The sequence below is a fragment of the Mercurialis annua genome, linkage group LG2 (assembly GCF_937616625.2).
Source record: "Mercurialis annua linkage group LG2, ddMerAnnu1.2, whole genome shotgun sequence".
Lineage (NCBI taxonomy): Eukaryota > Viridiplantae > Streptophyta > Magnoliopsida > Malpighiales > Euphorbiaceae > Mercurialis > Mercurialis annua.
The window spans coordinates 13,730,612-13,747,868 of record NC_065571.1 but is presented as its reverse complement, the minus strand read 5'-3'; the positions used below and the strand labels follow the sequence as shown (position 1 = coordinate 13,747,868).

At 31.7% G+C, this 17,257-nt stretch overlaps 1 protein-coding gene across 3 annotated transcripts; it reads right to left on the bottom strand.

The window, feature by feature from the left end:
• Positions 1-7,093: 7,093 nt before the first annotated feature.
• LOC126667741 (protein SPA1-RELATED 3-like) lies at positions 7,094-13,284 on the bottom strand. Of its 3 annotated transcripts, none has more exons than XM_050360800.2 (7): positions 11,125-13,274; positions 10,783-10,940; positions 9,509-10,481; positions 9,287-9,433; positions 8,846-9,157; positions 8,528-8,587; positions 7,094-7,606 (listed from the first exon to the last, which is right to left on the bottom strand). In XM_050360800.2, the coding sequence occupies exons 1-7, from the start codon at positions 11,971-11,973 to the stop codon at positions 7,418-7,420; spliced, it is 2,688 nt and encodes an 895-aa protein (XP_050216757.1). In that variant the 5' UTR covers positions 11,974-13,274; the 3' UTR covers positions 7,094-7,417. The 3 variants fall into 3 exon arrangements, with proteins under 3 accessions (XP_050216757.1, XP_050216759.1, XP_050216758.1); XM_050360802.2 differs by having other exon boundaries at positions 10,783-10,923; positions 11,125-11,251; XM_050360801.2 differs by lacking the exons at positions 7,094-7,606; positions 8,528-8,587 and having other exon boundaries at positions 8,971-9,157; positions 9,241-9,433; positions 11,125-13,284.
• Positions 13,285-17,257: the final 3,973 nt, after the last annotated feature.

The window sequence follows — 17,257 nt, the reverse complement described above, 5'->3', positions numbered from 1 at the left end:
TTCCAGAAAGTTTGGGATTTGTCACAGGGAGAGTTATGAATTTTTCAGACATTAATCAATTTTTATCCTTTTATATACCATTTAAAAGGAGTTAATTACATATTAAATTATTATTTTTACATTCTTTTTTAATTTTAATACAATCTTTAAAAGATGTCAATTAAAACTATCATCTTTTAAAAAAAATTTCAAATCTATTATCGTTTTGAAATCCAACAAAATTTTAACAGACTAGGCAAGCGAAAAATTATGTGGCAGACCCTTCAAATTCCACATATGAAGGTGAAATGGGAAATTTTGTGATAAACTTTTGAGAAAATAACAAGAAAATCACAATAATGACTCACTATTTCACATAATACAATATTAATTAGTTTGTTTATTTTATTACAATTTTCTTTTCATAAAATACCAACTCCCATTATTTCTTTTCAACAAACACCACCTTTCTTTCAAGCCGCAAATATACACCATATCAAATATGTAAAAACTAAAAATACCCTTATTATTTCAGCAGGTGCATGTACACCTGCTGCAATGAATGACCCGTACCTGATGCGCCGGTCATTCTTACTAACTTTAAGGTGCACCATTTGTTGCAAATGCTTAACAAATTTCAGGTGCACCTTTTAGTGCACCTGATACATTTTGTTTTTATTATTTTATATAAAATATATTTATATATTCATATATTCATTTAAATTATACAAAAGATTTATTTATTATATTTAAATTTTAAAAATATTAATTTTAATTTAATTTTAAAAATATAAATATATTACTTTTTTTTGTTTATATCTCCGATACATATTTATTACGTCTCTCATATACTATATAATAAAAATTTTCCACGATTGTTCGAAATTATTTCTTATTTTTTTATACATTTTATTACATATATTTTTTTATTCTTATTTGATACATTTTTGAGATGTGTCGAAATATTTTTATATATATTATATATATATTTTTATATATATATTTGATACATCTTCGATACATTATAGGTATATTTTTAAAATTTATTTAATAGATACATCTCTGATATATTTAATTGAAATTCAAATATATTTTTAATGCATCTCTGATACACAATTTATACATAATAGATACATATTTGATACATTAATTGAATTAACTGACTAATTTGATTGGTTCGTTTTTATATTTAGAAAAGTTTATAAAAATATAAATAATAATACTAATTAAAATAAACTAATTAGTTCATTTTAATTAGTATTATTATATTTATTATTTTATATATATTTGATCGGTTCGGTTTCATAATTTGACCGGAAACCCAAGGTGGAAGAAAGGAAAAAAATGAGTAGAAGTGCAAAATATTCGATAAATATTTGATACATCTCAGATACATATGTGACACATTTTCGATACATAATTTATACATATTTTAAAAACACTATTGTCAAATTACGTTGAAAATTGAAAAATTATCAAACATATAATTTGATACATCTCCGATACATATATGATACATATTTAATACATCGCTTATACAATTTTTATTGTCAAGTTCTATAGTTTCAAGGACTGCCATCGTTGGAGTATTATTTGTAGAGTGGATACATATCTGATATATTCAAATAGATCATCATCAAATTTTATAAAGCAGATACATCTCCTATACATATTTGATACATCTCCGATATATATTTGATACATATTTGACCATTAGAATTCTCATTCTTGTTTTTCTATAGACTTCTTTTTTGTAGTTTTATTACATATATTTTTTATACATATTTGATAGGTTTCTAATACATCTATGATACATCTATGATATATTATTTATATATGATAATTATTATTTTTACTATATAATATATGTATGACAGATACATTTTTTAAATATATTATAATAATGCTATTTAAAAATTTAAATTTAAATAGCATTTATTATAATACATTTAAAAGATGTGTTTTTATATATTAAAATTTGTTTGAGTCGTATATGATGTGCATCAAAAATGTATTATTGCTATTTAAAAATTTAAATTTGTATAATTAATGTATTGTTATATATTAAAATTTTAATATTTGTTTTAGATTTATTTTTATGTTATTTATATTAATAATATTAATTTATATATGTATAAATAATGTATTTGTAATTTATAAAATTATTATTTTTTTAAATTGTATTAATAAAAAAATAATAATTTTTAAGACGGCAATGGTAGAAATACTTTTGTAAAAATAGATAATTATATTATATATAGAATTAAAGTAAAATGAAATGTTAAGTTGAATAATAAAATAATATTTACCACAACCATTTCTTTAGCAACAATTCATAAACAGGGTTTTTTGACCCACACAACATACATGTCATTGCATTTGTTGCAAAAGGTGGGTCATTGCAACACGTGGGTCACTGTACACTGACATCATTATGACATAAGCTTAGGTGGTGTTTGTGAAATTTATTTTTAGAAGATGGTGCCGATGAAATAGAAGTTGGATTCCTTGTAAAGTATGAAAATGAAAGTCTATTTTGTGGTATTTTTGTGATTCTCTCTAAACTTTTTTAAAAATTAAAAAGTCGTGATAAAACTGAAAAATGGTGTAAAAATGATGATTTAATATGTAATTGAGCCACAAAACATATTCGGCCACGTCATTTTCCATTTGCTTAGTCAGCTAAAATTTGCCGGATTTATACGGGTTTGAATTTTTCCTGAAAGGTTGTAATTTTAATTGATTATTTTTAAAGGTCATAATAAAATTTAAAAAGAGTGTAAAGATGATTATTTAATATATAAAATACTCCAAAAACAAGTATACCAATTAAAAAATAGTTGTGTTTTGAAAATATGAGACACAATTAATTTTTTTCTAGAATGATCAATGTTAAAGTTTAACTAAAAAAATTAAACAAAGGGTCAACACGGCTTTTAAATTTATGTCTGAGAATCGAATATGTACAATTTAATTTTTTGAGTCAAATAGATCTTAAACTTGTGTTTTCAGGGTCAAATAGCTCATTGTAGGTAATTAAGTCATTAAATTAATCTCTCGTGATCAAATAAATACACATTTGGATATTTAATTTTGAAGTTATTTAACATAAATCAAGAGAGTTAAGAGATTTAGTTGATTAATAAAATTTAAAATGACTTAAAAATGATTCATTTAAGGCAAATGGGCTGAAAACTACCACCTTTTAATTTTTTTCAATAACACCCCGACCTTTTAATTTCGTCAATTGCACCCTATTTTGTATTTTTACATTTCAATAGCACCCTAAATTACAAAAAAATATATGATTTTATTTTTATAAGGATTAAATTTTATAAAACAACAAAATCTAAGGGTCATTTTATACTTTTTTTACTTGGCTAAATTTTAACAAGCATCTTAACTTAAAATACATTCAAACAAACCTTTTTCTCCACTAATTCAAAAAGAAAAAAAAATATCTTCCTCGACATCTTTTTCCCCCCGACCCACTGCCGCTTCCGCCACCACCCGTCGCCGCTTCCGGGGACCAGAAGCTGGCCTCCTTCCGGCCATGGAAGACCGGCAGCAGCTGGTTTTCCAGAGCCGGAAGACCAAGAGCAGCAGATTTGCTGGTCTTCCGGCCATGGTAGACCAGCAGATCTGCTGGTCTTTAATCCACGGGGAAGACGAGCATCTTTCCCATAGAAGACCAGCAGTAGCTGGTCTTCCATGGCCAGAAGACCAAGACCAGCAGATCTGCTGGTCTTCAACGGGCAGCTTCCCCATGGAAGACCAGCTCGTCTTTCCTAAAGGAAGACCAGCTGTTGCTGGTCTTCCATGGCCGGAAGACCAGCAGCTGGTCTTCGTCGTCTCTGGAAACGTTGTGACGGAGAGCGGCGGGTTCGAAGGGAGTCGGTGACGGAAATATTTTATTTAATTTATCAATTTACATATTTTTGATTTGGCCTAATCACTCAAAAACCCCTCACCTTTAAACATTTTTTCAATTCCACCCCGACGTTGAAAATTTGTCAATTTTACCCACTTTTGAATTTTCCGTTTTCAATTGTACCCCAATATTTTAATTATTGTTAATTTTTTTACTTAAATAATGAAATCATTCAATTAATTAAGTCTAAATATGAAATTAAATTCTTTTTTATTCAAAAAAAGTACAAATAAGTCCTTTATTTTTAAAAACTAACTAAAAACCATAATCAAATTAACACTAATTTAAATTCTTAATTAATTTAACTAAATTTAAATAAATTTTAAAAATATACAATTAATATATGCGAGACATGGAGAATGTTTTAAACAAATTTCCAAACGCAAAAGACGTTAATTTAATTTTTCAGGGTACAATTGAAACACAAAAATGAAAAATAGGGTAAATTTGACAAATTTTCAACGTCAGGGTATGATTGAAAAGGGGCTAAAAGATCGGGGTTTTTTAAGACATTAGGCCTTTTGATTTTAGGAAAAAGATGGTCTTTTTGTATAATTTCTAACATCAAGTAATATTTAAAATATTTGATAAATTTGAAGGATGTTTCTGAATATTATCCAAGTGAAAAGAGTTTAATTTGATACTTTGGGGTGCTATTGAAACGTAAAAATACGAAATAGGGTGCTATTGAACCTTTTGCAAGTTCAGGGTGTCATTGAAAAAAAATTAAAAGTGGATAGTTTTTTAGCTTATTTGCCTTCATTTAACTCTGAAAATACAAGTTTGGCTTCTACTTGATCCAAAAAAATTAATATGTACGCATTTGATTATGAAACACAAATTTGATGGCCGCGTTGACCCTTTCTTCCTTAAAAAATGATCATTTTAGTTAATTTTTCATTTAAAGTATGTTTTTAAAAAAACATGTTTTTATGTTTAAACTAGAATTAATGATATTAGAATTCACCAATTTTGCACGTTTTTCAATTTAATCACGCCTTTTTGATAGGTGATCCGCGAGAAAATGTTTGTAATCTTTTTGATAGGTCATCCGATTAGTCTTAACTTTGCAACCTTCTTTTTAGTAAGTACTTAAGAGTTGCGGGATCGAAATAAATAATCACTTTAGAGCTACCCAAATAGGGTCTACACTTGTCGAACAAATAACACAATGGCAAGTTTTTTTTCCAGTGGTAATGTAGTTAATTTCAGCATCATGGAGAAACTTGCTAGCATGGTAGATGGCATAAAATTTTCCATCTTATTTTTGCCCAAGAACAACTCCAGCAGCAAAGTTTTCTGCATCGCACATAAGTTCAAATGGTACACGTCTATTCGGACAATGTTCTATGGGGGCATGTAAAAGTTGTTTTGAACTGGTCTTCAGAAAATATAGAAATTTGATAAAATCTACTAAGGCCATCTCAATAACAAAAATCTGGGTACTTGGTAAATAAAAGGCAGGGAAAAGTGGTCTTTTCTGGTGATTTTGTTAAATTTTCTATAATTTATGTACATACACGTATCGGTTCTAATAGGTATTAGATAATTTTTGACCATCGTCGTTCCTCCTTTCTTTGGTACAACTTGAATAGAACTTACCCATTTGCTATCACTAACAAAATAGATAATTCCATTGTCAAGTAGTTTAATGACTTCTTTTTAACGACTTCTTTTAAAATAGGATTTAGATGCCGTTAACCTTCGATTGAAGGCTTAGCACCATTCTCTAAAATGACCGCATGATAAGTTTTAACCCTTTCAAATCATGAATTGAATAACCAATTTTCTTTTCATGACTTAAAGTCATATTTTTCAAAATTCTTAATTAGAATTTAAAAAAGGAGTTCATAATAAATGGAAATTGCCCCGCCTTCGCTTTGTCTTCGCTCCACCGTCGATTCGGCATTCTTCCATATTTAGTTATATGATTATGATAAAAATGTGATACAGTTATGATAATAGATAAATAACGGTGTGATAACAATATGATAAATTTTATGATAACAATATGATAAATTTTATGATAATAATATGATAATGTTTGATAATAATATGATAAAATTATAATACAATGTTATGATATAGTTATGATAATGTTATGATAATATACTATGACAAAGTACGTCACAATAATGTTATGATAATATTTTATGATATTATTATGATAAAGTATATTATGATACTGTTATTATAATATTTATAATAGCAGGTTATGATAATAGCATGATAATGTTAAAGATAATAGTATGATAAAGGACGAAAAATAATTTTTACAGCAAAATTATGATACTAAGATGATAACGTCATTGACAGTTATATTATAACAAAGTATAATTATTTTAATATCCAGAGTAAAAACATAAATCTGAAAAAAAACATGAGGCATTTTTTGTAACTTTTCGTTGTGGTAAAAAGTGTGAAAATTTTATTTTTAGGTAAATATATAAATCTTCCATAAAACAAGCTCTATCAATGTCTAAGATGACACAAATAATCTATCTCAAAACACTGGAAAACAACAAACAAATTACACTAAATAAATGCGGAAAAAGAAAGACATGCAAGGTCGCCTCACCTTAAAGGAATGATCTAGAAGAACGACTTTCCCGAAATACAGAATCAAAAGTAATTCCTCTGACAAAACCTCTCTAAAGAACAGGTCCGTCCAAAGAATATTTAAAGCAGAGCGAACATAAATATTCAAGAAAAAATATCGAGAACAGAGAGACGAATTATAGAAACTCAATTAAAGATATATCTCAAGAGAAGAATCCAACTCAAATACGATGACAATAATAAAACCATACTAAAATATAAATACTCAAAAATACTCAAGGCAAAATGTCGTAATATACTGCAATGATCAAGGTACATAAACCCTAACTTTTACTTTTAAATACTAAATACATCGTCTTCTAAATATCCGATCACTGGCTTAAACATCAGAATATCGTCGAACTCTAGTCCGACCCATTCTCACTGTTACATATGATTGTAGGTTCGATAAGAAAATATCACTCGTCAAGTCGGAACCATCAGGTACTAAATAAAAGGAAATAGAAACAGTTGTGCTTTAGATAAAAACAAAAGTCCCTTCTTTAGCCATTTCTTATTAGTTTCTCTTTACTATACTTTAAAAACCATACCTTATTTTACCTTCCCCCAAAATATCTATCCGTATGGTGAATAAAAAATGTATCTCAATTCAGAAAGTAGCAGAGCCTTTTGTCAAAACAAAAATTGAAAACTGAATATACAAGCAAAATATAATTCTTATGTTTTTTTCCCTTTTTTTTCCCTGAATTTTATCTACAGTAGTAGTACACTGAATTTCTCTATTATCTAATGCCAAAAAATTTGTTTTCCAACTCCAACCTTCTCTTAAACTTCCTGCAACCATATTTAAGCTTCACAATGTTTCCTCTAGTGCAACATTGTTATCCCGATTTCAGTTCAGGCCAAGCACCGTCATCGTTTCGTATCATGCGGAAGGCATAGACTAAATTAAACCATCTCCAAAATTTTGATGTTCCCGGTAGAATTTGCAGCAACTAGCGTGGACGACTGGCCACGCCAGCATACAGAAGAAATAAACTGCAGAGGGTCATGCATTTCGTGGCCGGAAAGTGGATCTGTGTTGTCGAACTTGAACGACAATGCTGGCATGGGAAATGCTTTATGGTATATGAAAACCTATTTCACGTAAAAATACTGGATTCAGTTGGTAAACCTAATGATCATTCATTAAGAAAATACAATGCAATATGGAAAGCAAAAAAGAGGTGCCACCAAAGAGTGCAGCTGGTCTTTGTTTAGCATCAAGGAGCAAAAACCGCTTATTTTTCCGAACTAGACTATAACGAAATTCATTCTAGTTTGGTTAAAATGGTTAAGATAATTGGTTTGAATGTGAATGAGTAGGAGATTTGGTTTTAACTTTTGATTTGGTTTTACTATTGCTAACCAAACTGACCTACAAATCAAATTTCAAACCACCATTAAACAAATATATATTAATTTAGTTATCATATGTAATTTTGGTCTAAATTTCTATGAACTGACCCAAACCATACCAAAATAATTAAAAAAATTGGTTAACCAAACCGACAATTAATATAAATCTTTAGTATGGTTTGGTTTTGATTCTATTCCTAATTAATAGTTTCATATTAAATTGTACAGGATCAAACTAAACCAAATCAAATCATGCATACCCCTACTTCTTATGACCATAACATATATCTAAGGGCCGGCCATCTAAGAGGCAGTTTCTAACTCATTTTGAAAAAGCATGCAAGGTACAAAAAAATCCGTTCCATACGCAATAAAGCATGGGTCACTTTAATTAAACCAAGAACAGAAGGCGGAGAACTGATCAACTAAAGAGACAGTGAAGACCGATAAAATTGGTCACATTGTGGACATCCTAGTTCACATCTCCGGCAAGTGCTAGGAAACGACTACAGTGTGTATGCAAATCCACATCCAATAAAGCTCAAGTTCACAAGCGGTTGCTCATCAAACATGTTAAATGCTTCAAGGATATAGAAATCTTTGTTGCATATATCATATAACCAGTTCATTAATAATCCAATAAAGAAATATAAGCAGTACCTCATTTGTTTCCGAGCCAGTTGCAATATAACCATCTGATACCGATAAACCCACGAAGTTCTGCAAAAAGTAAACAATACAGCGCATGTTAACTACAGAAGTATTTTCACAAGTAGCACAAATACTAATCATATAACAATAACTTATTAGAGTAGTTATCTCAGTAAATTTATCTACGACATTGAGAAGAAGGGCAACACAAGGTATCACAATGCTGTAAATTAATTTACAAGAAATATCCACATCGAAACGTCTTAGCTGTACTACCAATAAGTATACTCTTAAAGATGGTTTATATAATATCAGAAGTGATTATACCTTTATGTTTGTGTGGCCTGTGAATGACTGAAGAGGTGTATCAATAACCCGAGAAGCGCAAATTGACAAATCCCAGAGCTTTAATGTGTTGTCCGTTGATGAAGAGACAATGTTTTTTGGATCTATAAACTTAACATAACTCACAGTTTTATTGTGTCCAACCAATGTGTACAGGGGAACTTTTGCATTACGAAGATCATAATAATAAACTTTATGATCCGCCGAACCAAATGCAAGAGAACGGCTAGAATCCAATGGAAACTGAACAGAGCAGACATTGGCCTTTGTTCTGATTGTACCAATACTTTCTCCCTGCAGTAGCAATCCACATAAGAGGAACTTATTAAACATCCATAATTAAATATACACAATAAAAAATAAGACGGCATTAGTACGTTTAGTTTCAAAGCTGACATCCACCAAGTGCAAAAATAGAATTGCCTGATTGATATTCCATAGCTTAACAGAACAATCATCACTGCCGCTCGCCAACATTGTCGGATCTGCTGATGAAAAATCAATAGACCAAACGCGCCTCTCGTGTTCTCTCATTTCTGTCAGTACTTGATTCCGTGTGACATCCCACACCTAAATATGTTAAACAACTTCTTCAACATCCAGTCATACAAGGATAAAGATAAATAAATATAATGCCAGACTCACCTGGACTACCCCTTCAAAATTGCTTGAAGCAATCTGGCTTTTGATGTAACTGTTCCAGCACAAACTGCTTAGTTTTGACCTGCTCGTCATTTCAACAACAGGATAGTGGATATCACGACTTTCATTTATTAGTGTATCACATTCAAATACTTTTATCTTTTTATTAACACCAGCTGAGGCAAAAAATTCTCCATCACGATCAAAACTAAGAGAGCACACTAGGTTTGAAGAGTTCAACAAATCTCCTTGTTTCAAATCAGCTTTAACTTGTAACTTATTGAAAGATAGATACTTGCACAAACCCTCGAGAAAGGGGCTTATCCAACCACTTCGTCTACTCTCAATCTGCTGTTCTTTTGGTGTTAAGGTATTGATAGAGCTTCTTTCAGTAACCACAATAGAGCTTCTCCCATCACTACTAATCGGTGAATGCCTAATAGATGGTTTCCCTGATGGCCTCATTGGCCTGCATCTGGTCAAAAAGTATGCCGACTCAAGTTTCTTAAAATTCCTCATTAATCGAGAACTTTTAAGAAGTGTGCTTTCTTGACTTTCTGTGACCATTTCTGAGTTCTGACCATCATCAAGATTATCATCAAATTCCTCCGCATTGAGAATTTGAACGCCCGGCCGAAATCGTTTTCTAGAACCCAAGCTAGACGAATCATCATTATTGATAATACTAAATGTAGGCATATTTGATGCTAAATTATCATCCTTTGTGTTTTCTGGAATTGAACCTCCCTTTTTCTTAAGAAATGCTTGATGTTTCAAGACTTCTTCAATATCAGAACACACAAGAGAAATGGTATCTTGTAACTTATCAGCAGCTTCCTGTTTCCTTTGCTGTATCAGCAGAAGGAATTCCATCAACAAATCCTGCTCCTCTATTCTTTCTCTAAGTTGCATTGCTGCTTCACGTTCCTCTAAATCCTCTCTTGGTTCATTGAGAAACTCACTTTCTAATAACTCACTGTTACACAAGGGAAACAATAGTTACGACCAAAACAACCTTCGTTCATAAAAGTTGAGAATTATTCTTGCATGTGAAATAGGAGCAAGAGAGGCAGGACAAGATGTCAGACAAATCAGTGTTATGCTCGGTGAAGTCACGTTGAAGACAAAATTCTTAATGCAAGATAATAACAAGGTTAGTGCCATTACAATAAACTCATGTAAAATCAATTGAAGATGACAAACACAAAGAACTTGCGCCACTGCTAAAACTAAAAAGCAAAAGACGCATATTGGAGAATTAGGAATAGGATGTCTACCCCATTTTTGGACGACAACTGGGCTCCGGGTGCAGCAACCACAGGCAAAAAGAAGCTTCTTTTGGCCATTTCAGCAGCAGTTGAGGAGGAAGGACCCGATGCCTCAGGCTAGACATAGTTCTGCTCTTGTCTTCTCTTGAGCTGAATGGGCAGAACAACTGTTCAGAAGTAGAACTATATCACATGAGTGTAGAAAGAAAAACAGAAAGGTTCAAAAGTTTCAGTTGAGGCCATTTAACTCGTAAAATAAAAGTGAAATTGACACCATACAGAACTTGAAAATCCACTTTACATAAATATTTATGTATAACGCAAGCGATAAAGAGTATTTATATAACAAACCTCAAAAAGAAGAACTCCCAATCTGTATATGTCTGAATCACAGGAGCTAGCTGAACCAGCTACCTCTTCTGGACTACTGTACCAACTGGACTCGATGAGTAAAATTTGCTTCATTGGAAAAGGCTGCTTCCTCCCTTCTTCTTGTTCAGCGTTTCCTCCGCCGCTGGCTTTATTTTCTTCAGTATCCTCTCCCACTGGTACATGGGTTGCGTGAACTGAGCTAGACTGGATACAGCTAGTTTCTGATAAAGCATTTGTTGGCATTGATGCGGTTTGAAAATCTTCACTTTCTAACCTACTTCTCAGCTGGAACAAGTTGTTAGGCAAAAGAGAAGACGAATTTTTGATCTCCACAGTTTGGCTATTTGGTCCATCTTCCAAAGAATCCGACCCAGAATCCGAGCAGGAAGCAGACTCGATGAAGGAGACATGGTTAAATGATGACATGACAAAGCAAGAAGGCCTAACATTATGAACAACAATTCCTTGTGAATGTGCAACATTGACAATCTCAACTATCTGCCTAAATACGTGCAAACATTCGTATTCGTCAATGGACCTTTCCGGTTTGTCCAACCACTGCCTCAAGCTAATATCACCCCATTCAATGGTTCGGGGAAAAGGTTCACCTTCTACTTCATCCTTGAAACTCCCAGACAAACCAACCTGGTTTTTAAGGTTATGACGCGCCAGCACAGCCCTATTAGTCTCCTTCCTAAATGAGGAGTTGCGCAAAATAGGTCTTGGATTCCAATCTGACACTCTAGAGGTACTTAATGCCCTAGAATTATTGGACTTCTGCCAAGAAAACTTGGATAAATCCTCCATGTTATCCCCCAAGGGCAGCATGAAGGCTAGAACATGAGGATCGAAGAAACGGAGAAATTCTCCAGCTTCTACCACACACTCTCATTTTCACTGTCAACACTTCAAATTAAGACCTCATTTTCAATGGACAAGCAAAAGGAACTGAAGTTTTCATTATTCAAAGCCTACAAATTTAGCTTCTAAGTAGAAAACGCTATCTATCCTCCTCACTTTAACAAAACCAATCAAAGAGAATTATGATAAATCTGATCAAATAGAGCAACACACAAACATTTCTTTCTCCTCAATTATCTTCCTTAAATAATATATCTAGTTCATCAACCAGAATTATATCATATGATTGTGTTTTCACATGAAATTTACACCACAACACAAGACAACAAAAGCACCACCACCATCACTCACAACCAATCAATTTAAGATAAAAAAATGAAAACAAATATCCAAGCAAAAGAAGAGAATTTAAAAGATACCCTTTTTCACAAAAGAGGATCACAAGTGTACTAATTTCATAAACAAACAAAAACAAATATCATCACCAACAGAAAAACTTGCTTATTATTAGTATCATATACACTCCTAGAGAGAGAAGTAGAAAAAATATGGACAAATACCAGAAGCACCAAAAAAGAAAGGATCTTTCTCCTCTTCTTGCTAAACCAAGTTGAAAAGAGAACCACACAACACAACAAAGCCTTAAATTTTACACAAAGAAACCTAACAAGAGCCTCAAAAAAACTCTCCCATTAAATAAAACCAAATAAACTAGCTCCACAAAAATAAAGAACCCACATCACCACTCTCTTTTTTACTTCCTTTCAATAAAAACAAAAAAAATCTAACACAACATTTATCAAATATTGCCCTTTTTTGAAGTATAAGGTTCACTCTTTTGGCTCTTTTTTACTTCATTATCTTCCCCACTTTATTCTCTATTTATGGACAAACGTGGCATAACCATAGCCTCAAAGCTTGTTTTCAGAAACAGACCAAAAGGGTATACTCTGAAAACACTGTGGGCCATGAACTTGCAAATTTAATATACAAAAAAATCCTAAAGGCCAAAACTTTATAATAGAAAAATGTTGGATCATAGGACTATCCTAAAATGGTATACTTTGAGCTTCTACATGAGTGCTTAACAGTGCTCTATGATTAATTTATATACTAAACAAGAAAGTTTTGTCATTGAACTAATCAAAATAATAGTGGTTAGTGTTGAAACACATATGTTTAGCAATTAAACAAATAGTTATGGTGAATTGGGTATCATTAGTACATGTCAATGATTAATTTTATAATTGGAAAGAAAAGAAAAGAATCTTGCTTTTGAATATAATATAAGAATTAAGCAGCAATACCCACATCACATGATCAAATCAATAGAAACAACATGGTATTAAAATAATCAAATAAAAAGGAAATTTTTAAAACTAACATGAATCTTGAGAATGATGCATTTTGGGGTAGTTGATCCTTCTAATTGAGTGAGAGATATAAAAGGTGTGTGCTTTTTTGTGTGAGACTAAAAAAGATTGATTATTATTTCATATAGAAAAAGTAAAATAAGAGTGATTAAGCATGGAAGTGATAAAGGGTAATCAATTATGGTGAGAATCACATTTGGCTCACCACCTAATCCCATCACACTCCACTCTTTAAGTCAAGTTAATCTTTTCTTCTTTTTTCAGAAAGAAATATTACTCCCTTTATAAAAAAAAAAAAAAACAAAAGACTCCATTTTATAATTTACTTATTGTGAATATCTCATTGTTGAAATAAAAAAAAATTATTTTTATTATTTTTATTGTATTTAATTATATTTTCATTTAAATTTAGGTCTAATCACTCAAAATTTCTCTCATTTTTAGATTATTTTTCAATTGCCCCCTAATTTAGAAAAATCCTCAATGTTATCCTAATTTGCCTTTTTATTTTGGCTTAATGGCAAAAAAACCCCAAACTTTTACGAATAGTTGCAATTATATTCAAACCTTTTAATTTTTGCAATAATATACAAATTGCATTATTTTGTTGCAATAATATCCGAATTGCACATTTTATGTGAATTTTTGAGTTTTTTGCATTTTTCGGGACTTTTACTATATTATTATACATCAAAACTTAATAATAGCCTAATATCTTAATTGAAAACAACAAATTTAGCCATCAATTTGACATTATTGCTATAAAAAATGCAATTTGGACATTATTACAATAAAAAAATACAATTTGGATATTATTGTAAAAATTAAAAGATTTGGATATAATTGCAACAAGTTGTAAAGTTTGGGTTTTTTTTACCATTAGGCCTTTTATTTTTTAATAGTACCACAAAGCATTAAATACAACAAGTAATTAATAGACTAATTAATTCTAATATATGTACATTCATAATGTGCTTTAACACTATCCCTCAAGTTGGAGAATAGATGTTAATCATGCCCAACTTGTTACAAAGATAATCAAATCGAACTCCATTAAGAGTTTTTGTGAAGATATCTCGCGATTGTTCTCCAGTCTTCACATAACCTGTAGAAACTAAATCTTGTTGAATCTTTTCACGACAGGTGACAATCAATTTCAATATGCTTGATTCGCTTATGGAACACTTGATTGGATGTAATATGAAGTGCAGTTTGGTTGTCACACCACTACTTAGCTAGCTTAGAAGATTGCAAACCCAATTCATCAAGGAGTTAGTATATCCACATTATCTCACATATATACTTTGACATAGCCTTATATTTTGATTCTGCACTTGATCACGAAACTACATTTTGTTTTTTACTTTTCCAAGAAATCAAATTACCTCCAACGAAAACACAATATCTTCTGGTGATCTTCGATCTTCTCTCGATCCAGCCCAATCAGCATCTGAAAACATTCAATTCTAGTGTGAAAAGTGTGACTGTTATCACCATACAAGATTTCACGTCCAGGTGCCCCTGTTAGATAGCACAAAATATGCTCTACTGCCTTCCAATGATCAATAGTAGGAGATGCCATATACTAACTGACTACACTGATTGAATAAACAATGTCCGGACGAGTCACAATAAGATAATTAAGTTTACCCACCAATCGTCTATATCCCTCTGGATCTTCAAATAGTTCAACATCTTTCGTAAGTTGTAGGCCAGGAATCATTAGAGCACTACATGGCTTAACTCTCAATTTTCCTGTTTTAGATCATAAGTCAAGCACATATACTTCCTCTGAGATAAGAAGATGCCTTTCTTGCTTTTGATCATCAACTCCCAAGATTTATTTCAACACTCCCAAATCTTTAGTATGAAACTATGTATGCAGAAAATACTTTAGAGATGAAATTCCAATAGAATCGCTGTCAATGATTACAATATCATCCACATACTCTGCTAATAGTATAATGCCACTATTAGATTGTTTATAGAAAACAAAGTGATCAAATTTACTCTTCTTCACTCCCAACTTCTCAATAGCGTCACTGAACTTGCCAAACCAAGCACGAGGACTTTGTTTCAAGACATACACGGAATTGCAAAGACGACATACTGTCCCATACTCCCCCTGAGCAACAAAACCAGGTGGTTGCTCCATATAGACTTCCTCCTAAAAATCTCCATGAAAAAAAGGCATTCTTGATGTCTAACTAATGTAAAGGCAAATGATGAGTCGCCGCTATTGAAATAGATAGCCTCATAGAAGTAAGCTTAGCAACAGGAGAAAAGGTTTCAAAGTAATCCACTCCATATGTTTGAGCACAACCTTTAGCAACAAGGCGAGCTTTTAACCTAGCGATGGAGCCATCAGAATTAACTTTAACAGCAAACACCCATTTACATCCAATAGTCAGTTTTCGTACAGGTAAATAAACTAAGGTTCAGGAAAGCATTCATTACCTCAATCATACCTTTACGCTATCCAGCATGGGATAAAGCCTCTTTTACAGACTTAGGAACAGAAACAGAATCAAGCGACGTAATAAAAGAACAAAATGATGATGACAGATGGTCATACGAAACAAAAGACGGCACAGGGTAAGTACAAGTACGTTACCTTTACGAAGAGCAATAGGAAGATCATCGCTCAAAGGCGGATCTGATGACGAAGATGTTGGTTCAGGACATGGAACTGGAGGATATGAAGTAGGTGCAATTACATGATCAAACGGCTGTGTCCGACAAGAATATGTTTGAATTATTGGAGGCTTAGGCGGATCATGAGGAGGAGGTATAGAGCATGATATAATAGTATAATTTAATAAATCATCATCATCCCCCTGACTAGTAGGACCTGAAGATAAAGAAAATGGAATATTTTCAAGAAGGTGACATCAACTGATACAAGGTACTTGATAAGAGTATGACTATAACACCTATGTCCTTATTTTCACACGAGAATATCCAAGAAAAATGCACTTTAAAGATTTTGGATCAAGTTTCGTTATCTGAGGACGGACATCTCTAACAAAACAAGTGCAACCAAATATCCAAGGTTCAACGACATAAAATTTTATTAGGAAATAGAACTTGATAGGGAGTCTCACCAGATAGTTTCGTGGAAGGAATTCTATTGATTAGAAAACAAACAGTATAAATAGCATCAGACAAAAAATATTTAGGAACTTGCATTTGAAATAATAAAGGTCTATCAGTCTCAAGAAGATGTATGTTTCTTTCTTTCAGCAACACTATTCAGGGATGGTGTGTCCAAAAAAGAAGTTTGGTGAAGAATACCATGATTCACCATATAATTTTCAAAGGTGTTTGACAAATATTCTTTAGCATTATCACTTCTTAGAATTTGCACAAGCTTACTAAATTAAGTTTAGATTTTAGCACAGAAAATTAGTAAAATGAGAAAATAATTATGAACGATTTTTTATTAAATATAACTATGTCGTTCTAGAGTAATCATCCACAAAAATAACAAAAGATCTGAATCCAGTTTTAGATATAACTGGACAAGGACCCCAAACATCAGAGTGTACTAACTTAAAAGGTGCACTAGCTCGTTTATTGATTCTTGAACTAGAATTAAGACGGTGATGTTTTGAAACTTACAAGACTCACAATCTAGAGATAACATGCTATAAAGTTGAGGAAAAAAATTTCTAATAAAAGGAGATAAGGATGATTAAACCGACAATGTGCTTTAAAAGGAGTTACAATTCTGGTGCAAGCAATAAATTTTGGTATTTCTTGATCAAGGATGTAGAGGCCTCCGGATTCATGTCCCTTACCAATAATCTTCTTCGTCATAAGATCTTGAAACAAACAGTAATCGGGAAAGAAAGTGAAAGAACAATTCAAAGTACGAG

What these genes read in the sequence shown, in the direction of transcription:
- LOC126667741 (XM_050360800.2), bottom strand. Translation starts at nt 11,973, where the DNA reads ATGCTGCCCTTGGGGGATAACATGGAGGATTTATCCAAGTTTTCTTGG. An exon ending in TGGGAGTTCTTCTTTTTGAG is followed by an intron (nt 10,941 to 11,124) that starts GTTTGTTATATA and finishes ACTTCTGAACAG; the next exon opens with TTGTTCTGCCCATTCAGCTC. An exon ending in CTGGCTCGGAAACAAATGAG is followed by an intron (nt 7,607 to 8,527) that starts GTACTGCTTATA and finishes TACGTGAAATAG; the next exon opens with GTTTTCATATACCATAAAGC.